Here is a 23680-nt window from a genome sequence, read left to right on the forward strand (position 1 = left end):
GAATTTTAAGTACTTTCACCTTCCTGGTTTGTTAGGTATGTGAATAATTCAATTTGGTTCTTGCCTGCTTCTTGTCATCACTTCTACGGCATGACAAGATGTTCTCTTTGATTGTGTGGTGCAAGAGTTAAACTGGGAAAGTTGAAATGACTGCCACAGATATTGATAGATCTTAATGCACAACTTTCTTCAAGGTCAGCAGAGAGCTTCTAAATTCAGGACAAATATTTACGTAACTAGAAAAAGTTGATCCTCTGAATCTGGAGATTCTACCCAGTAGTGTTAGCAATCAGTTATTTTGTGCAGAGTGCCCCCAAGTCAGGCAGGAAGGAAATCCCGTGCTTCTTGCACTTGGGTGGCTTCCCTTAGCAACATCCTGAATATTCCAGAGTCATGAGACTGTCCAGAGGATAAGGACAAAACTTTTGTCTATGACCAATTCATCAGTTCATGGCAAATCTGGAATAAGATTCTTTCAAGTTGAGTCCAAAAGGGAGCCTGGATTAAATACAGACACTTTTTTATCCTTCACATATGAGGCTAAAATATTCCTGTGTTTGAATTTTTTTTTGCATTTCTGCATGTACATGACAGAAAACAATACAAGTCGTACTTTTCTTAACTCAAGTAGACTTTGTCTCAAGATTGTGAACTTGAGAGAAAAAGAATAGAATCAACAAGTAGAGGACGCAAGGGAAGCCTTGGATACAGCTGCCAGTTGCTTCTTAGAAAACTTAATTATTGCAAAATACCATAAAAGACATTTATAAAATTAACAAAATAATGCCCAATCAGTGGGTAATGAAAAACCCCTTTAGAAAGCATGAGAAAATACAAGTCTGATATATTTCTTGTCATGCCTCTAACAATGTTACTTATTACAATTTGAACTCTTAAGTCAGTGCATGTTTTGGTTCAAAAGGGTAGCCTCTGGAGGAATTTCTGCATCTTTTCTGATCTTAAATTTAGTTTCATACAAACAACACGTCCAAATTTGTATGTCCTAAGTCCAATCATTACTGTTATCAAATGTTTGTCACGTGAGATCCACCACTCTGGAAACTCCAGACAGCCAGATGGCTCTGTTTAGGCTCGAACTGATCTTCAAATTTGTTTAAAATCATTATTCAAAAGAAAATCAATGCCTCAACACTTGATCAAAACAATTGAAAAATAAAAACCTGAATCAGTGTGCTCTTTTCAGAATTTTGACTTTGTTTTTCCTTAGTCTAAAGGAAGTGCTTGAGCTTCAAAGAGACCCCCTACTCTGCCACATGTACCTGTATTTTCATGGTGTCCACTAATCTCTGCTTCAGAAATGCGTCTTCCAACTCTTAAATCTGTGTTTGTACTACTTACATCAGTGGCCTTTTTTTATAGACAAGATGTAGGAATGAAAGTAGGCCATTCAGCTCATCAAGTCTGCTCCACCTTCCATGAGAATATGACGATCTGATGTAATCCTCAACTCCACTTTCCCACCTTATCACCATAACCCTTGATTCCCTTACTGATTAAAAATCTGTCTATCCCAGCCTTTAACATACTTAATGATCCAGCCTCTTTCCCTCTCTCTGTGGTAAAAAAACTCCAGAGTCAAAAAGCTTCTTGTTTTGTTTTTAGAAACAAAGTTCTGTCTGAATTTTCCATTTACTCCGAACAACACATATCCAGATGTTGAAATCTTCCATCAGAATGAATACGTTTCTTTGGACCTCTGCTTGGTTATAATTCAATCCATGTTATTCTTTGTGTACTGTGGGATGAGGCTGGTCTCTTTCTGGTTAAATATTTGATGCATGAATCTTAGCATAGAACCAGTACATTGAAAAAGGAAGCTATTTTGTCCACCACGTCTGAACCTTTTTCCCACAAGCGGAACTCGGCTAGTCCCACTCCCCTGCCTCTTTCTTCCCTGTAGCCCTGCATCTTTTTCTAAATGTTTTTCCGATCTCCCTTTTATTGATCAGAGCTCATTCCTGTATGCCTATGTGATTGCTGAAGTTTGTTGCAGATAGAATTCTAGTGAATTGTAATGTTTTAAAATGTGTTTGACTTCTTCATATTTACTCAAATACTTTTATTTTCTAGGATGAGGGACTTGAAGAAAATATGTATGTTTCCCTGAAAGTTTTCCAGCTGGGGGCACAGGGAAAAATACATATTTGTTGGGAAGTGTATTTTCTAATATATAATTAAAATTTACAGTATATTTTAAATTCATTATGCTGTTTGCATGATGACTAGTTGCACCAGATTTGTCACAATGCTATTTTAGATCATGATTAAGGAATGCAGGCACATATTTACAATATCATTTCTCAGTTTGCATGTCATGTTGGTAACATCCTGTTTTGTGCCTGGAAATTGTATTTATAAATTATTTTCAAAATCAAAAGATGATTGGAGAGACTTTTCCCTCTCGTGCAGCGCATACTCTTCACAAAGTTCCTGAGGAAGTAAATGAATACAGGACTATTGATTTCTTCCAGGTTGCCAAAATTGTATTTATTGAACTAATTGTAAACTCATTAGAAAGTGAGTCTGGTGTATAAGCATCCTGAATTCTCTCAATCTTTGTTTACCCCTATCCACTTGCATTTAGAGAAAAGAAGTTCTCCCTTCCAAGCAACATTGTGCATGTATCTCCACTACACGGACCGCAGCAGTTCAAGAAGGTGGCTCATTGCTACCTTCTTGAGAGCATTTAAGAATGGGTAACAAATGCTATCACAGCCAGTGACACCCACATCTCATGAAAGAATATTGAAAAAAATTCTGTCCAGCCACTACCCACCCAGTGTGCTCTGCTTTATTGCTTCTGATTTCTGGCATGGACATTGGGGGACTACTTGTATTTGAATGTTTAGTTGTGTTACAATGGCTTGGTGGTTTTGACCTTCAAATCCATCCTGTACTAAAAAAGGCAAATGAGATGTTGGCATTTATTGCAAAGGGACTGGCGTATAAGTGATGTTACAATTGTATAGGATGTTGGCGAGAACATCTGGAGTATTGTGTCCAGTTTTGGTCTCTTTATTTGAAGAAGGATGTGGTGGCATTGGAGGCAGTTCAGAGGTGGTTCGCCAGATTGATTCCAGAGATAAAAGAATTGATGTATGAGGAGAGGTTAAACAGCTTGGGCTTATGTTCACTGTGGAGTTTAGAAGGATGAGGGGGAATCTGTTTTCAAAAGGATTGGTAAAGTAATTAAATGTAGATATAATGTTTACTCTTAGAGGCAATCTTTAATAAGAGGTCACAGGTATAGGTTAAGAGGTGGTCGATTTAAAACTGAGACGAGGAGGAGCTGCTCCTCGCAGACAGTGGTGAATTTGTGGAACTCACTGCCCCATAGCGTGGTGGGGTCTGAATCATTGAATGGTTTCAAGAAGGAGATAGGTATATTCCTGATTTTAAAAAAAAAAGGACAAGAGGATATGGGGAACAGGTGGGGAGGTGGATTTGAGATCAGGGAGCCATCAGCCATCATCTGATTGAATGCCAGAGCAAGCTTGAAGGGCTAAATTTGCTCCTAATTCCTATGTTCCAATGTCCATATTGATTAACTAAACTATTTATTGAGCTTTATCCATCTTCTTTATTGCTTTTCCCTGGTGTGCCAGTCTGATGAGTGGGCAGCAAGCGCTCCAAAAGCTAGTGGCCTTTGCTACCAAATAAACCTGTTGGACTTTAACCTGGTGTATGAGACTTCTTACTGTATTTACCCCAGTCCAACGCTGGCATCTCTACATCGTGCCAGTCTGAGAATCGAGGTGAAATTTCAATCTTGTGTGAGGATCCATAGTATGAATCCAACCTGCATGGATCAGAACAATGTAGTGGACAGGGCTCGTTGATTATCTGCTTGCTCCAACTTGATGCTCTGATATCCTTCACTTCAGTTGGATCAGTTATGGGTATCACATGATTCCCAATTATCATTAGTTTTAATTATTTAATTAGGTCTTTTAACTTTGGCTAATGTTTAATTCAGTTCCAAAAACGCAGAACTAATTCAGAATGAGTAAATTAATCTGTGCTTAGTGGTCAAAGCAATTTTGGAAGGATCCCATGCATTCAGTAGAGTGTGGTATGTCTTTGCAGTAACCCGTGGGACAAAATCACAGAATTGTTAGTGTGCGGGAGGAGACCATTTGGTCCATCACATCTGCACCGGCTCGCCAACGAGGGTCATGACTTAGTGTCATTCCCCTGCCTTTTCCCTGTACCCCTGCAAGTTGTTTCTATTCAAATAATCACGAAACGCCCTCTTGAATGCCTCGATTAAACTGGCCTTCACCACACTCCCGGGCAGTGTGTTTCAGGCCCAAGTCACTTGAGTGTGGAAAAAGGTTTTCATTTGCGTTGTGTTTGCTTGTTTTGCAAATCATTTTAAATCTTGTCCTCTTTCTTAATTCTTTTATGAGCAGGAATAGTTTCTTCCAATCTGCTCTACGCAGCCCACTCATGACTTTGAATGTCTATCAAATCTCCTCTTATTCGTCCTCTCCAAGAAAAACAGTTCCAATCGATCCTCATAACTGAAAGTTCTTCATCTTTGGAACCATTCTTGTAAATCTCTGCTCTGGGTGTTCACATCCTTCCTATAGACCTCTTCACAATACTGCGAACGGTGTCTTGTGTAGTTCATCATAACTTTTTTGCTCTTGTACACTCTGTCCCTATCAACAAATAGCCTTCATGACTCTTTTGGCAAGGCTTTTAGTTTTATTTAGATGTAAGTTGTGTGATCTTCCATCCCACTCCCATTGGATTAAAGATTTGTTACACTTCATTAAATTGGAAAAAAATAAGGTGCACACTATGTGGCTCTATGACAAAAGATTTAGTTCCCATTCTTGGAATACAAAGTGAAATTACAATTCACCCCATACCACTGGAGACTGCTGTTGCTTTCTTGTTTCATTTTTTTTATTTTATTAGCCTGAACCCCATTTTATATCACTATTTACAAAGAAAACCTGCATTTTTTTCCCTCTTCTCTACTGTGTGTGTGTATTTGGAGGGGACTTTGTTACACAAGTTGATTCCTTTGTATGATCATTGACTTAATTACTGTTCTCTTTCCTCTCTATCACAAGACAATGCAACCAGATGTTTATATTTTCTGTTTTTGTCTGGACTGTCTTGATAAACATAACATTGAAAGAAAATTAAGCCCTCTCTCCACCTGTCCTGTTACCTTCAGTGCACATATATCCAGGTCCTTCAGCTCCTGCAGCCTTTAAGAATTTTACCCCTTATATTGTATTGCCTTTCCTTGTTCTTCCTTCCAAAATACATCACCTCAACTCTCGGCATTGAAGTTCATTTGCAACCTATCTGCTCACTCCATCAACTTCTGTGTCCTATTAAAGTTCTACATTGTCCTGTTATCAGTTTACAGTACTTCGAAGTTTTGTATCGTATGCAAAATTGAGATTTGTACCTGGCACATCAAGATCGAGATCATAAGAACATAAGAAATAGGAGCAGGAGTAGGCCATCTAGCCCTTCGAGCCTGCCCCGCCATTCAATAATATCATGGTTGATCTGTCGTGGCTCAGTTCCACATTCCCGCCCTCTCCCCATAACCCTAATCCCCTCGCTTATCAAAAACCCATCAACCTGCGTCTTAAAAATATTTAGCGAGGCAGCCTCCACCACTTCAACGGGCAGAGACTCCCAGAGATTCACCACCCTTTGAGTGAAGAAGTTCCTCCTCAACTCCGTCCTAAACCGCCCCCCCCCCCTTTATCTTGAGGCTGTGCCCCCTAGTCCTACTGTCCTTTCTGAGCGGTAAGAGTCTCTCCACCTCTATCCTATCCATCCCATTCATCATCTTATATGTCTCAATGAGATCTCCCCTCATTCTTCTAAACTCTAACGAGTACAAGCCTAGTTTATTCAGCCTCTCCTCATAGCTCAACCCCCTCAACTCTGGTATCAGCCTAGTAAACCTCCTCTGCACTCCCTCCAAGGCCAAAATATCCTTGCGTAAGTGCGGCGACCAAAACTGCACACAGTACTCCAGCTGCGGCCCCACCAATGCCCTATACAGCTGCAGCAAGACCTCCCTACTTTTATATTCAATCCCCCTCGCTACGAAGGCCAGCATCCCATTCGCCTTCCTGACCACCTGCTGCACCTGCAGGCTGGGTTTTTGCGACTCATGCACAAGGACCCCGAGGTCCCTCTGCACCGTCGCCTGCTGCAGTTTTTCGCCAAGTAAGTAATAGTCCTTCCTACCATTATTCCTACCAAAGTGGACCACCTTGCACTTGCCAACATTAAATTCCATTTGCCAGTTCCTGGCCCATTCACCCAGCCTATCTAGATCCTTCTGCAGACTCTCCACACCCTCAGCACAATTTGCCGTTCCACCAATCTTGGTGTCATCAGCAAATTTCGACACCATAAGCTCGGTTCCCTCCTCCAGATCATCTATATAAATGGTAAATAGCTGAGGCCCGAGCACCGACCCCTGGGGCACTCCACTAGTCACCAACCGCCGATCCGAATAGCACCCATTAACCCCCGCTCTCTGCCTCCTATTTGACAACCAATCCTCTATCCACGCTAACACCCTACCCCCAACTCCATGCCCCCTTACCTTCTGCAGTAACCTCTTGTGAGGTACCTTGTCAAACGCCTTCTGAAAATCAAGAAAGACCACATCCACCGGCTCTCCTCTATCCACCGCCCTAGACACATCCTCATAGAACTCCAGTAAATTTGTCAGACACGACTTCCCCTTAACGAAACCGTGCTGCATCTGCTCTATCAAGCACATTAATATGTTTATCAGGAAATGCAAGGATCCCAATACCAACCCTGGAGTACACTGCGACAAATGTCCCTCCAGCCAGAAAAATATCCATTTGACTCTGTCAATTATCCATCTCTGTCAAATATCCATTTGCTATGTGCATCCTATTATTCAGCTAATTTTGAGAGACTATGTTTCTGTATGCAAGATATTTCAACTATGAGACAACTTGTTCTTGGAATAAAGAGATGACATCTTCATGAAAATGAAGAGTGAGAATTTTCAGAGGAAGTGTTATGACAATAACATCATTAGTACAAGTGATACAATATGTGATGTAAATAATTGAATTGTTTTAGTTTTTTCTTTTCTTCATTCGTGGGACTTGGGCATGCTGGCTGGCCAACATTTATTACCCATCCCTAGTTGCCCAAGGGCAGTTGGGAGTCTACCGCATTGCTGTGCCTCGAGTCACATGTAGGCCAGACGTAGTAAGGACAGCAGATTTCTTTCCCTGAAGGACATTAGTGAACCAGATGGGTTTTCCGACAATCAACAATGGTTTCATGGCCATCAGTAGATTCTTAATTCCAAATTTCTTTTTATTATTGAGTTCAAATTCCACCATCAGCTATGGCAGGATTCGAACCTGCGTGCCCAGAACATTAGCTGAATGTCTGGGTTAATAGTCTCGTAATAATACCACTAGGCCATCATCTCCCCCAATAATGGTCATACCCTTAAAAAAAATCAGCACAAATACTGTTGTTTGTTGCAGTTGTAAGACACAATCTGGAATCTGTTTTAAATAGCAATTTGTTTAACTTTCGTGAAAACAAATTTAGGGAAAATTTGGAAGTAGAGGTTGTGCAGAATTTTCTTGGAAGGCTTTGATAAATAACTTTGGCTCGTTGCGCTCATTTTTTGACACAAGTCTGTATGAACTGCAAACTGTATTAGCATGTGCTAGACTTGTAAGACTTAGGCTTATCAACACTGCTGAGTCCATAATAATAGGGGCACTGTGCTATGCATAAAAATGCACAGAATGAATTAATCATGTTATTTCAAATTCTTCAAACGTAATAACAGTAGTTTTGAACAAATAACAGATTTCGCTTTTAATTAATACTTGTTTATCTTAACATTGCCATTTAATTTTTCTTTTAATTCCATTGTAATGTTAGAATATTTAATGAAATCTCCAACTACTTTTCCTTCCCCTTCATAAAAGTTAATGCTTCTGACACTGATCTTTTTACAGGTTGTTATATATGGAGACCTGCCAGAGAAAAAGGAAAACATGGTGTACTTGTCTAACCATCAGTGCACAGGTGTGTGAGCTTATCTTCATATTTTCTTGCTTACTTAAGTTTAGCCTTATGTATTGTTTTTGTGTTCTGATTCTTAAATTGTTTTCTGTCTAAATGTTGTTGAGTTAAGGGATGCTGTTGAAAGAATATAAGATGATGTTTGTTTATTGCCCCCTACATTTATTTGTATGCCTAGTTTTAAACATGCTACTGTAATTGTGCTAATTTCCATTATTGTTCATTGTTATGTGAAATATGTAGATACCTGTAATCCTGGTAAATAACCCCCTTTTCATCACAAAAAAACAATTAAAATTGATACTGTTGGTGTTGCCCCTGGTGCTGGTGGGAAAAAATGTGGAATAATTTACAGGCAAAGGAGTTGAATTACATATTCGAGCACCCGGTTGTAAGCGAAGTTATTTTTGTGTCCTTGCAAAAGGTTACAACATTTATACCAACATTTGAGGTTCCTATTTGAATATCTGAACAAAATGTGAGCCCATCTGCCTGTTGTATACTTCTGCCATGATGTGGAGATGCCACCGTTGGACTGGGGTAAACACAGTAACAAGTCTCAACACCAGGTTGAAGTCCAACCAATTTATTTGTTAGTAAACCCACAAGCTTTTGGAAACATTGTTCCTTCATCAGTTATGTGAAAGGTTCTGATCAGAGAAGGCCTTCCACACACCTGGCAAAGGAACAGCGTTTCCAAAAGCTTGGGGATATACTATCAAATAAACTGGTTGGACTTTAACCTGGTGTTGTGAGACTTCTCACTGTATACTTCTGCCATCCAGGAGATGATGGTCAAGCTGCACTTTCATTTAAATACTGCTCGTTAATCTTTTTGTTAATACTAAATATTTTCTCTGGTTGAGTATGACTCGGGACTCTTGGCAAGCAGTGAGGTGTTCTGTTACCTATCTAATACCTAGGTAAATGTTTTGAATTAAATTCTCTCAAATGGTAAGCAGAAAAAGTTGAACCTCAATTTAACGCAGTATCTACTGTGAGCAGAAAAAAATACTAATCTCATTGAGACAAAAATACTTAATTTTTGTTTGTTGTCAAAATTTCCAAACTCAAATCTTTGACACATGTGCCTTTCCAAATGCATGCACTCCAATTGTTTGGATGTCCAATTTTCAAAACATTAAACAGAAAAAGCTAAATAAGAAATTGCCTTTATCTTATCAAGTAGTTGAGGGTTGTGCAGTCCTTTAAATATAATCCATAGTCAACTCGTTGCAAGCTGTTACTATAAACTGTTATTGCAAGCCTTGTGTTCCTTCAGCTTTCCTGAATCAAAGGCTCAGTCATATTTGGCACAAGAGCTTAAACTTCAATTTAAGGCAAATTTCAAATACCATAACAGTCTTTGTGTGATTGTGTGAAGAAGTTGTTGTGGAAAAGTGACTTTTACGTAGTCATAGCACCAGAAAGGACAATTACAACAATAATATTATATTTATTTGGTATCTTTATCAGAGAAAAAGCATCCTAAGGCATTCCTAAACGCTGAGTCTTAAGAAGGAGGTATTAAGAAGGATAATGAAAGGAAGTTGCACAGAAAGCATTGTTCGAGGCAAAGAGGAGAGTAGATAGAAACAGAGTTTAAAGAGCGAATATTAGAGCTTTGGGATGAGGTGGCTGCGCCAAGAAGAATGCAGAGTAAGTCAGAAAAGTGGAGAACTCCGATGGGTATTGTATGAGGCTTAGGGATATTGGAGATTTGCAAAGGATGAGGTAGTGATAGAGTTTTAAATGTGAAAATAGGAAATTTAAATCAGAGAGACTGGAGGATGAGGTGTCAATGATGATCAGTGAGGACAAAGGTGATGAACATTTCTAAAAAGTTTATTTATTAGTCATAAGTAAGGCTATATTAACACTGCAATTAAGTTACTGTGAAATTCCCCTCGTCGCCACAGTCCAGCACCTTTCAGAATGTGGGAGGAAACGGGAGCACCCGGAAGAAACGTGCAAACTCTACATAGATGGTGCCCGGGTCCCTGACACTGTGAGGCAGCAGTGCTAACCACTGTGCCACGGTACCGCCCACAAGCACACAAATTCAGAGCAGGAGTAGACCATTTGGCCCCTTAAGCCTGCTCTGCCACTTGATAAGGTCATGGTTGGTCCGATTTGTGGCCTCAACTCTACTTTCCTGTCTACTCCGACATGTTTAGAATCTGGGAACTCTCATATTCAAAGCAATAAATATTGTTTTTACTGCTCTCTGGGGAAGAGACTGATGACATGCCAGAGAAAAAAATTATTCTTACCCCTGTCTTAAAAGGGAAACCTTTCTAATTTTAAACTATATTCCTTAGTTCTCGTCTCTCTCAGAAGAGGAAATAACCTCTCATCATCCATCCTGCCGAGACCCCTCGTGATCTAATATTTCAATCAAATAATTTCCCATTCTTCCTCCTCCAACAGACACAGGCCTGACTTTCATAAGATGAAGCCTTCATCGCAGGAATAAGTTGAGTTAACCCCTGAACTACTTCTAATGCAATTATAGCATTTCATGAATAAAAAGATCAAAACTGTACAATCTCACCAACACCCTGTCAAACTATAGCAAAACGTTCCTCCTTTTAGTGCAAGGAGTAATGCTTATAAACATTCCACTTCCTAATCACTTGCCGCACATGGATAAAATCTTCTCATGATTCACGCACCATAGCACCCACTCTGTATTGCAGAGTTCAGCAATCTTTCTCCATTTAAATGATAAACTGCTTTTGTATTCCTCCTGTCAAAGTGGACAAATTCATTTTCCCCATTGAACACCATCTGTCAATTTTTTGCCCCTTCACTTCACCTGTCACGTTCATTTGCAGGTTCTTTCTAACCTCTTCCTGCCTATCTTTGTCTCATCAGTAATTTGGGAACCGTACATTTGGTTCCTCTACTATTTACAGCTTCATTCTCGATTTGCAAGTATTTCTGTGATGTTATTTGTGTTTTCTACAGTGCAAGCAGATATATTATACAGTATCTGTTCAACAATCAAGAGAAAAAAAAATATTCTTACCTCTGTTAATTCCCCAGACACATACACCAGAGGACCAATGCTCATTTTAGCTTCTCTTTTTCTTTTAAAATATTTAAGCTCTCTCACTATCACTTTTTATATTTCTAGCAACGTGGTTGACTCTTAAGTCCCCTCAGAAATGGCCTAGCAAGCCAATCGGTTGTTGCAATCGCTACAAAGTCTCAAGAAATGAAATGGGATGGACCACCTAGACACTGGAAAAGACAATGGCAAAACAAACAGCCCAGGACTGCAAAGTCCTCCTTATTAACATCAGTGAAAGATATTTTTTGTTCAGTTTAAATTGGTACAATTCTGAAAAAGGTTACAATGTAAAAGTAGACATTTAACTAAGTGTTCCTTTTCTCGGTAATTTGGGAGAGCTGTCTCGCAGACTAGTCAAGCCACAGCCTGATACAGTCATTCTCACAAAATCATACCTTACAGCTAACACCCCAGACACCACCATTACCGTCTCTGGATACGTGCTGTCTCATCAGGACAGACCCAGCAGAGTTATACAGTCAGGAGGGAGTTGCCCTGGGAGTTCTTAACATCAACTCCGGATCCCATGAAGTCTCATGCTTCAGGTTAAACACAGGCGAGGAAACCTCTTAGTGGTTACCACGTACCGTCCTCCTTCAGCTGATGGATCAGAATTCCTCCATGTTGAACAACACTTGGAGAAACCACTGAGGGTGGTAAGGGCACAAGATGTACTCTGGATGGAGGATTTCAACGTCCACCACAGGAGTGACTCGGCAGCAGCACTAATTGAGCTGATGGAGTCCTAAAGGATATAATTGCAAGACTGGGTCTGCAGCAAGTGGTGAAGGAACCAACAAGAGGAAATAACATATTTGACTTCAACCGTACCAATCTGCCAGCTGCAGATGCATCTGTCCATGATAGTGTCAGTAAGAGTGACCACCACACAGTCCTTCTGGAGATGAAGTCCCACCTTCACACTGAGAATAACCTCCATCATGTTGTGTGGCACTATTACTGTACTAAATGGGACAGACTTTGAACCAATCTAGCAACTCAGAGGCATCCATGAGGCACTGTGGGCCATCAAAAGCAGTGGGATTGTACTTCAGTACAATCTGCAACTCATGGCCTGGCGTATCCCCCACTCAACCATTTACCATCAAACCAGGGGATCAACCCTGGTTCAATGGAGAATGCAGGAAGGCATGCTAGAAAATAGCTAAAAATGAGATGTCAACCTGGTGAAGCTACGAAACAGGATTACTTGCATGTCAAATAGCAAAGCAACAAGTGATAGTCACAGCTAAGCGATCCCACAACCAACGGATCAAATCTAAGCTCTGCAGTCCTGCTGCATCCATTGGAAGAGGAAGCTCCACAAATATCCCCATCCTAAATGATGGAGGAGCCCAGCACATCAATGCATAAGACAAGGGTGAAGTATTCATGTCTTCAGCCAGAAGTGCCGAATGGATGATCCATCTCGGCCTCCACCAGTGGTCCCCAGCAATGCCAGTCTCCAGCCAATTCAACTCGCTCCACGTGATATCAAGCAACGGTTGGAGGCACTGGATGTTACAAAGGCAATGGGCCCTGGTAACATTCTGGCAATAGTACTGAAGATTTGTGCTCCAGAACTTGCCACTTCCGTTGCCAAGTTCTTCCAGTACATTCCAACACTGGCATCAACCCAACAATGTGGGAAATTGCCCAGGTATGCCCTGTACCCCAAAAGCAGGACAAATCCAACCTGGCCAATTACTGCCCAATCAGTCTACTCTGGATCATCAGTAAAGTGATGGAAGGGGTCATCAGCTGTGCTATCAAGCAGCACCTGCTCAGTGATGTCCATTTTGGGTTTCACCAGGGTCACTCAGCTCCTGACCTTATTACAACCTTGCTTCAAACATGAACAAAAGAGCTGAATTCCAGAAATGAGGTGAGAATGACAGCCCTTGACATTAAGGCTGCATTCGACTGAGTGTGGCATTAAGGAGCCCTAGCGAAACTAGAATCAGTGGGTATCGGGGCAAACTCTCCACTGGTTGGAACCATACCTGGCACATGAGAAGGTGGCTGTGGTTGCAGAGGGTGAATCATCTCAGCTCCAGGACACCTCTGTAGGAGTCCTTCAGGATAGTGTCCTAGGCCCAACAATCTTCAGCTGCTTCATCAATGACCTTCCCTCTGTCATGAATTCAGAAGTGGAGAAGTTTGCCAATGTTCAGTCCATTCATTTCCTGACTCCCCAAAGCCTGTCCACCATCAACAAGGCACAAGTCTGATGGAATACTCCCCACTTGCCTGGATGGGTGCAGTTCCAACAACACTCAAGAAACTTGACATCATCCAGGACAAAGCAGCCCGCTTGATTGGCAACACATCTACAAACATTCAATCCTTCTATACACAGTAGCATCAGTGTGTAGTATCTACAAGATGCACTGCAGCAATGCACCAAAGATCCTGAGACAGCACCTTCCAAACTCTCAACCACTTGCACCTAGAAGGACAAGGGCAGCAGATAAATGGTAACACCATCACCTGCAAGTTGCCTTCCAAGTCACAAACTATCCTGACTTGAAAAGATATCACTGTTCCTTCGCAGTCGCTGGGTCAAAATCCTGGAATTCCCTCCCTAACAGCATTGTGGGTCAACCCACAGAACATGGACTGCAGCGATTCAAGAAGGCAGCTCACCAGCAGTTTCTCAAAAGCAACTAGGGATGGGCAATGAATGCTGGCCAACCAGTGAAGCCCATATCCCATGAATGAATTTTAAAAAAAGCTTGCTTTCTTTTTTACTCCAATATTTTACTTCAGCTATCCTTGCTGGTTTTTAAATTTTGTCCAATCTTCTGATCTACCACTAATCTTCACAGAATTGAACGTTTTTTTTCTTTCTTAGAATCGCTACAGTACAGAAGTCATTTGGCCCATCATGTCAGCACTACCTCCGATTTTAGGGTATCTAGAATCTGCTTTCCCAGCTGACTTTTACTGTTCCTATTTCTCTATCCAAACTGATTCTGCATCTTGATCTTTCAAACTAAGGTCTTCTCTCATAATTATGCTCATGTCAAAATTAATTGGGAAGTGACACCACTTTTTCCCTCGTTTCCTGTCATTTCAAAAAGTCAAGGAACCTTGAATATTTAGGCCCAGCCCTGGTCACCTTGCAGCCACATCTCTTTAGTTGTCAGGTTATTCATGTTTGTTTCCACTTTAGCTAACAATTCATCTGTTTTGTTATATGAATGCTGCATGCATTCAGATACAGAGGTTTTAGTTCTGTCTTACTGTTTTTGCAAATTCTGGCCTTATCTGCTGGTGCCACCTTAAGTTTGTGTGCTCTGTCCTTTCCTGCTGCACTCATATTATCTTTGTCCATGTTGCTGCATTGCTCTCGTGCCTTGTCCTTTCCTTTTAACTTACCACATCTTTCCGGACTTGTTTTCTTGCCCCTACTGCTTGGGTCCTAGTTAGATGACTAACCAGAACGTTCATCTGTGCAAGTTTCAGGAGAAGATTGTTCCAGTGGTACAGCTCCCGCTTTTCCTAGTACTCTCACCAGTGATGCTGAATTGAACTTAATGCAGAAGTTTGGGTTAAGTTGACGTTTGCATGTCTTGCAGAAGGCCGGTCAGAAAACCATTGGAAAAGTAGATAATAGTCACTGAAGGCAGGATGGAGGATTTCAGCAGCAAATGGACTGAGGTGCCAGCAGAGGCAGGCGATGAAGAAAAGAAAAGCAAAATTTTTGTTTTAAGTTTATTCATTAATGTCAAAAGTAGGCTTACATTAATTAACACTGCAATCAAGTTAATATGAAAGCCCCGTAGTCACCACAGTCCGGCACCTGAGGGAGAACATAGCATGGCAATGCGCCTAACCAGCTTGTCTTTCAGACCATGGGAGGAAATCCACACAGTCACAGGGAGTATGTGCAGACTCCCCGCAGACAGTGACCAAGCCAGAAATCTAACCCGGGTCCCTGGCTTGTGAGGTAACGGTGCTACTGTGCCACCAAGATATGGGATTGGATGTCCAGCAGAAATCAGATTAAACGGTGAGGTTGCAAGTGGCCTGCTGCAGTTTGAGACATTGGTCAATGTAAGTAATCAGATGAGTTGTGAGAGTACAGAGTGAGTGGTAAACGAGTAAGAGGTGATGGCTTCAGCCTTCTCAGTTTTTGTATGTTGCTCAGTCAGGACTGGATGTCTGACATACAACCTGTTAAAACAATGGGACTTGAGGAGTTAAAACAGTTTACGAAGATACAGAACTGGGGGTGTCGCCTTTGTGTGGAAACGGACTCCATAAAGAAGATAACTCTACAAAACTATGAGAGGTGTAGATAGGGTTGACAGATTCTTTTTGCCAAAGTTGAAATTTTACTTAAGGTGAGAGGAGGAAGGTTTAAAGGAGGTAAGAGGTGCAATTTTTTTCACACAGACTGGTGTCGGGAATGTCCTGCAAGGAATGGTGGTGGAGGTAGTCATGATAGGGGCATTTCAGGGGCTTTTAGATCAGCATATGAATATACAAGAAATAGAGTGATATGGATCAAGGGATTAGTTTAATTTGGCATTGTGTTTGGTACAACATCATGGGCTGAAAGGTATGTTCCTATGCTGTACTGTTTAATGTTCTTACCTGTGAATGACATTGTCAAGAGGCAACGCGTAGATGAGGAAAAGGCCAATGAATGATCTTTCTGCATTGGGAAATGGAGCTTTCGTTGGATTCCTAGATAAAAGTGTCACTGAACTGACCAATGAAGAGACACTGGAGAGTGTGTCATGATTGGTAAATATAAGTTGAGGGATGATGCAGCACAGTCTCAGTTCGAATCCTCATTTATGTTTTTTGTTGGAGCCAATTCACTGCTGTGGCAGAAGCAAGAAACCTGATTGAAGAACTTCAAACATGTGATGGCACGGTGTAAATGTTGTTTGAGGACTTGGAGAGGTTAGAGATGGTGATAGTTTGCAAACCAGATGGAATTGCAGGTGTTTGTTTTGAGGAGGAATGCTGACAGTGATTTTGAAAGAAGGGGAGCTCAGTTTTTGTCTGTGACATCTTGGTCAATTACACAACCCCTGTACACCGCCCCCTCCCCTGAAGTATAAACTTCATCCAATTTTCTTTGTCTTTAGCTCTGACAAAGGATTATCCAGACTCAAAATGTTACCGCTAATCTTTCTCTGCAGATGTTGTCAGACCTGCTGAGATTTTCCAGTATTCTGTTTTTGTTGGAGCTGAGGGGACTGGTTTAGAAATTGGCAACTGAAAAATAGCCTGGCAAATTGAAGACTAAAGGCAAGGCAATAGAAAGTTTCAAAATATAGTTGCAATTGACTTGGAAGAATATTTTCCAGAGCTATATGCAGAGGCATTAGAAAAAAATATACAGGATTTATCCAATGAAGTGGTCAGAGATGGTTTTGTTTTTGATCACACCCATTGGAGTAGAGAGCTCATGGGAGACGGCAAATCTATGCAGATGGGAATGTTTACATGAAGGGAGAGAATTAGATCAGATCAAGAGTGCAATGTTTTCGGATGTTGTAGAGAGAAACTCAAAATAAGGTGAACTGTGAGGTGGGTAGAAACAAACTACAGGAAGCTAGTGTAAAGAATGGACCTATGGCAGATGAAATTTAACACAACATCGGCCTTTTGGCTAAGATCAAGTGTAGTATCGACATGCTGCACTTGGCTGACATCATTAGGTTACATTTCAGCTTCTTTTGAAGCAATGTTTTAAAGCAGCATCTCGGCCATTTGGCTAAGATGCGCATAAGATCAAGCCTTGGAGGAGGAGTTACACCTACTCCAATCAGCTTGGATCATGTAGATCAAGCCCAAGACAGGAGGTGAGAGCCCTTTCTTGACAGCTTGGATCGGGAATGTCCCAACTTGTTGGGACTCTGAATTGGCTTTAATTTGACTTGATTGGATTGGAATAAAGTAAACAAAAAAAAAACAATTTTTAAAAAAAATTTTGGGAGGAAGAATGAATTGAAATATAGATAAATTGTTAAAATGTTAAAAGCAAAGAGGACTGAGTAGAGAATGGACTGTGTGCATGAAATCGTCAAGGTTTTTTATGAAAAAATGCAGATGGAATCTTGGGTTTTGTAAACATGTACAAAAGTAAGGAAATTATGGTCAACCTTTATGAAAATGCTGGCAGGATTCTGGCTGCAGTAGCGCATTTAATTTCTGGGCACTACACTTTGCTAAAGATGGCAAGGCCTTAGTGAGGCTGCTGAAATGATTTATGAGAATGGTAGCAAGGGTCAAGAACTTCAGTTATGTCAAGAGTATGGAGAAGCTGATGCTGTTCTTCTTAGAGCAAAAATATCTATGGAGCAATTTAAATTCATGAAGGGTTTTTGTAGAGTAATGAAGGAGAAACTGTTTCCAGTGGCAAAAGGGTTTGTAGCCAGAGAACACTGATTTAAGCTGATTTGCCAAAGAACAGATGTGAGATGAGTTGGCCTGAAAGCAATTTCAATTATGATTTTCAAAATACAATTGGATAAAAAATTGAAGGTAAATTGTTCAAGAGTAAGGGGAATGCAAAAATAATTTGATTGCTCTTTGAAGGAGCAGAAACAGTGGAATGTTTTATCAATTGGTAATTCCAAACAGGGAGCTGAGACGAAAATAACCAAGATAAGCAGTCACCAATCAACAACAACAACAGCTTATATCTATGACACTATTTTAATATGTCTTTTACCATAGGAGAAGAGTGTTATCCATCAAAATTTGACCCTATGGCAAAGAAGGTGTCAGAATTGATGAACAAAAACTGAACCAAAAAGATAGGTTTTTGATGAGTGTTTTGAAACAGGATAAAAATGTGAGGATGGAAAGATTTGGGGAGGAAATTTTACAGTTATAAGATTTCAACAGTAAGAACATAAGAAATAGGAGCAGGAGTAGGCCATCTAGCCCCTCGAGCCTGCCCTGCCATTCAGTAAGATCATGGCTGATCTGTCGTGGCTCAGTTCCACATTCCCGCCCTCTCCCCATAACCCTTAATCCCCTCGCTTCTCAAAAACCCATCAACCCGCGTCTTAAAAATATTTAGCGAGGTAGCCGCCACCACTTCAACGGGCAGAGAATTCCAGAGATTCACCACCCTTTGAGTGAAGAAGTTCCTCCTCAACTCCGTTCTAAATCGCCACCCCCCCCCCCCCCCCTCTTTATCTTGAGGCTGTGCCCTCTAGTCCTACTGTCCTTTCTGAGCGGAAAGAGCCTCTCCACCTCTATCCTATCCATCCCATTCATCATCTTATACGTCTCAATGAGATCTCCCCTCATTCTTCTAAACTCTAATGAGTACAAGCCTAGTTTATTCAGCCTCTCCTCATAGTTCAGCCCCCTCAACTCCGGAATCAGCCCAGTAAACCTCCTCTGCACTCCCTCCAAGGCCAAAATATCCTTGCGTAAGTGCGGCGACCAAAACTGCACACAGTACTCCAGCTGCGGCCTCACCAGTGCCCTATACAGCTGCAGCAAGACCTCCCTACTTTTATATTCAATCCCCCTCGCTATGAAGGCCAGCATCCCATTAGCCTTCCTGACCACCTGCTGCACCTGCAGGCTGGGTTTTTGCGACTCATGCACAAGGACCCCCAGGTCCCTCTGCACCGTCACATGCTGCAGTTTTTTGCCACGTAAGTAATAGTCCTTCCTACCATTATTCCTACCAAAGTGGACAACCTCACATTTGCCAACATTAAATTCCATTTGCCAGTTCCTGGCCCATTCGCCCAACCTATCTAGATCCTTCTGCAGACTCTCCACTCCCTCCGCACAATTTGCCGTTCCACCAATCTTGGTGTCATCAGCAAATTTCGACACCATACACTCGGTTCCCTCCTCCAGATCATCTATATAAATCACATACCAACTGAGTCAAGAACCCTGCTGCCATCAGACTTTTGAATGGATCTACCTTGATCTTTCTCCACACCCTAGCTGTGACTATTGCATTCTGCAGCCTCTCCTTTCTTACTCTATGAACAGTGTGCTTTGTCTGCATAGCGCACAAGAAACAATATTTTTCATTGTATCCTAATACATGTGACAATAATAAATCAAATTGAATGGAGATTTTTTTTCCCGTTTTGGACACAGGTGCATGATGATGGTGGAACAATGAAAATAGAGAATATGCAAGACTGCAAAATTGGAGTGTAGAGATCTTAAAGACTTCTCAACCTGGAGGAGGTTGCAGAGTAAGGCAGGGCCATGGATAGAATGAAAACTTGATGAGAATTGTAATAACAGAAAATGTTGAAAATGCTGAGCTGCTCACATAGCATCAGTAGATAGAGAAAGAGTTAATATTTCATCAGAACTGCATAACTCTGAAACATTAACTCTATTCCACTTTCCACAGATGCTGCTTGATGTAAGTATTTCCAGACTTTGTTTTTATTTCAGATTTCCAGCCTCTATAGTATTGTGTTTCTGTATGTGAATTTTAAATTTAAGGCATTGTTGGGCCATGAGTCAATATTGGTCAGGGAGCACAAGGGTGTTGAGCAATTGGAAGGAACTTCGTGTGAATTAAGATATAGGCAGCAGTTTTGGAAGAGGACACATTTCATGTAGGATTAGAGATACAAGACCAGCCAGGACAGGATGGGAGTAGCTGAACTCAGAGGTAACAATGGTACGAGTAAGGTGTTCAGCAGCAGTTAAATTGAAGCAAGGTTGGATTTAAATGTTACAAAGTGATAGAAAACATTTTTGTATATATGGTCAGAAATTCATCTTGGGGTCAAACACAGTGCAAAAGTTGAAAACACGTTGCCTCAATTTCATGCAGCTTTCAGGGAACAGGATGGAATATACGGTCTTGGACAGAACTGGTGGTGGGGAGAGATGACATTGGCTCTGATCTTCCCAGTGTTTAATTGAAGGAAATTTCTGTTAATCCAATATTGGATAAGCAGCGGAGACCCGTGAAGAAGTGATGGTGCATTGGAGCTGAGTGTTGTGAGTTTACATTTGGAATCCAATGTGTTTTGGGTGTGGTGATGCTGAAGGGCAGCCTGAAGATGAGAAATTGGAGGGGATCAAGTTTAGACCAATTGGCAATTCCAGAGGTGATGTGGGAAGAAAAATCATGGCAGCTGATTCTCATGATGTCTGGATAGATAAAATGGAATCAGATGAGCACAGTTCCAACCAGTTGAACGCTGGAAGAGAATGATGTGACCAACTGTGCTGAAGCTGCAGACAGATCCAGAAGAATGACAAGGGGTAATTTACAATGGCTGTAGACTGACAGAAATAGATGATGCGTATCTTGTCTCGGGTTTTTCTGCATCAGTGGTTACAATAGAGATGGGTAATGAGTACTTAAAAGAAGAAATGAAAGGGTTGAAGAGTGTGCTGCTCGGAGGAGGAGGAGGAGGTGCCAGAGGAGCAGAAGAGGACCCCAAGTTCAGATTTTGCCACACAGTAGATTGGGCATAATAAGACGAGTGGACCATTCAGTCCCTCTAGTCTGTCACCGCTGAGTTAAATCATGGTTTATTTTTTTTAACTCATAAGAACATAAGAAATAGGAGCAGGAGTAGGCCATCTAGCCCTTCGAGCCTGCCCCGCCATTCAATAAGATCATGGCTGATCTGTTGTGGCTCAGTTCCACTTTCCCGCCCTCTCCCCATAACCCTTAATCCCCTCTCTTATCAAGAACCCATCAACCCACTTCTTAAAAATATTTAGCGAGGCAGCCTGCACCACTTCAACGGGCAGAGAATTCCAGAGATTCACCACCCTTTGAGTGAAGAAGTTCCTCCTCAACTCCGTTCTAAACCGCCTCCCCTTTATCTTGAGGCTGTGCCCCCTAGTCCTACTGTCTTTTTTGAGCGGGAAAAGTCTCTCCACCTCTGTCCTATCCATCCCATTCATCATCTTATACGTCTCAATGAGATCTCCCCTCATTCTTCTAAACTCTAACGAGTACAAGCCTAGTTTATTCAGCCTCTCCTCATAGCTCAATCCCCTCAACTCTGGTATCAGCCTAGTAAACCTCCTCTGCACTCCCTCCAGGGCCAAAATATCCTTGCGCAGGTGCGGCGCCCAAAACTGCACACAGTACTCCAGCTGCAGCCTCACCAATGCCCTATACAGCTGCAGCAAGACCTCCCTACTTTTATATTCAATCCCCCTCGCTATGAAGGCCAGCATCCCATTCGCCTCAACCCAATTGTCATGGTTTGGAAACCCTTAATAAACTTGCCAAACAAAATATAAATTTTAGATTTTCAGTTGATCAACATTGAGCAGATTTTGGGCCTAGAAGTAGGGTGATTGGGTGTGTTCAAAATTTCCATTGCCTTTTTGCAAGGAAATACTTTGATTTCTCTCTTGGAAGCTTACAGGAAATAGTTTCTTTCTATTTATTCTCTGCGAGTCTTCGTATCATTTAAAAGAAAGGTGAGATCACTCCTCATCTGTCTAACCTCAAGGAAATGTGCAACCTGTCCTTGTAATGTACCTCTGTAATCACTGACAGAAATCTGATGAACCTGTGTTGCACCCTCTGCAAGGCCAAAAAATCTTCCTTGAGATTTGATGCTTAAAGCTGGTCATAATAGTCCAGGAAGAGTTTAATCAAGGCTGTATACAACAGAACCATCACTTCCCTCTTTTAGATAAAGGTCAACATTTCATTTACCTTTTTGATGACTTTTAAATCCTGTGTAGTTAGTGTCTAGCTTTGCAGTGATTTGTGCACTTAGATACACAAATCCTTTTGCCATTCTTTGTCTGTCACCCATAACATGTTCTGTTTTGTCTTCCTTGGTCCCAGTGTGGATGACCCACATTGAACACCATCAGCCGTAGCTTTCTTTAATCATCAAGTTCTGTTGTAACCTCCTTTTGTGCACAGGTACAGGATGTCTCTTAAGGAGTATTATTGCATAAACGACAATCATTCTAGGTTGATTTCAAGGAGGCTACAGCAGATCCCATAATGCATCCCTTTGAGAATGTGAAGGGAAATAGAGGGCACTTGTGAGCAGATGTCGAGGGTGATTTAAATGATCAGTGGGGATGGCACAGCATTCCTCAGTAATAGGAGAAAAGAAAACTGGCATGAAGAGGGGATTAGGAAGTTAAGGGTCTGAGAAATGGTAAACTAAGAAAGCAAAGGGAGGTAAAAATTTTCTGAGTCCCTGAAGGGAACAATACATGCACGTGAATAGATACAGGAAATTTTAGTTGCATTAGCATGACAGAGATTGAAGGACATGTCCTGCTTACAATTTTAGGGTACAGAAATGATAAGATGAAAGAATCCAAGTGGGCGGGAAAGATTTGGATAATTACTAAGGTAGAATCAGCTTGAAGCATCCATCAGCCAATGTCGAATTTGGAGAGAATTATGGAGACAGTGAGTCCAAGGAGCTTTTCAGGGACAGAGCATCAGAGGGGACAATGCTGGAGTTGTTTATTGGAATCAAAGTGGTGGAGAAGTTGATTAAAAAAGGAATCGCAGAGTGGAGGTTGCAGTAAGTGAGAATTGAAATGGGGAATGAACCAATAAATGGGAGCATTCGTGACTTTTACTTGAGATTTTAGTTTAATGACTTTGTGAAGTAACACAGTCAGCTGTTTAAAAGAAAAGAATTTTCTTCTGGTGTGTTTGCTTTATTTTTGTCAACTTCAGTGAATTCAACAATTTCTGAATGTTTCAAAGCAGCTACGCATGAGACTGTAAATATTCATATTGATTAATCATCTTTAAATAACTGATGCAAAAATAAGGTAAATCGTACACCTAAATCAAGCAGTGTTACCTAATGGGCTTTTCATAATGTCGAATAGTGCGGGAATGATCAAGCTTTAACATTTTGATTGCATCATGATCGACTGAGTGTTGTATGGCACTTTCATCATACTGGAACAGTTTAACTGTTCTGTTTCAATTTAAATAGAGGCTGCAAGTCTTAATGTGTTTACTTTGCTGTATTTTAATGTCACTGGTACTTAATCACAAGGGACTATATTGACGTATTTTTTTGTGAAAGGGCAAGAGCTTTCCAAAGATTTTCTCTGATAAATCTGATGACTAAGTAATCTTATAAATGTATTGCAGTTATTTTTAAGATTGAGTCCATTTCAAAATTCCAAGATGATTGAGAACTTCCATTATTATGGTTCACTGAACATTTGTATAGTATGGATTGCATTCCCTGTGCAAGAATGTATCCCACAGGCACAAAGAAATGCTGCAGCACATGTATTCCTTTCAAAAGGCTGATTTAAACTGTTTCAAAGTTTAAACTGTCCCATATATTAATAGTGTATGCATATATAAATGTTTATAAAATTAAGGATAATTTTTTTTTCTGTTCAGTTGACTGGATTATTGCTGATATGTTAGCAATTCGACAAAATGCACTTGGCCACGTGCGTTACGTTCTGAAGGATGGGTTGAAGTGGCTTCCCTTGTATGGATGGTATTTCTCTCAGGTATGGTACCTTGTTTAAAACTTGAGGAAGGAAACAAAT

At 41.0% G+C, this 23680-nt stretch overlaps 1 protein-coding gene across 1 annotated transcript in view; it reads left to right on the plus strand.

The window, feature by feature from the left end:
* The window catches only part of agpat5 (1-acylglycerol-3-phosphate O-acyltransferase 5 (lysophosphatidic acid acyltransferase, epsilon)), a 112900-nt gene that overhangs the window by 22144 nt on the left and 67076 nt on the right, over positions 1-23680 (plus strand). The window contains exons 2-3 of the mRNA XM_080192034.1: positions 8037-8106; positions 23526-23641. Of these exons, the coding sequence (XP_080048160.1) occupies positions 8037-8106; positions 23526-23641 (186 nt within the window). The remainder of the gene's footprint in view (positions 1-8036; positions 8107-23525; positions 23642-23680) is intronic.

Source organism: Carcharhinus amblyrhynchos, chromosome 7 (genome assembly GCF_965287045.1).
Source record: "Carcharhinus amblyrhynchos chromosome 7, sCarAmb.v2.hapA, whole genome shotgun sequence".
Lineage (NCBI taxonomy): Eukaryota > Metazoa > Chordata > Chondrichthyes > Carcharhiniformes > Carcharhinidae > Carcharhinus > Carcharhinus amblyrhynchos.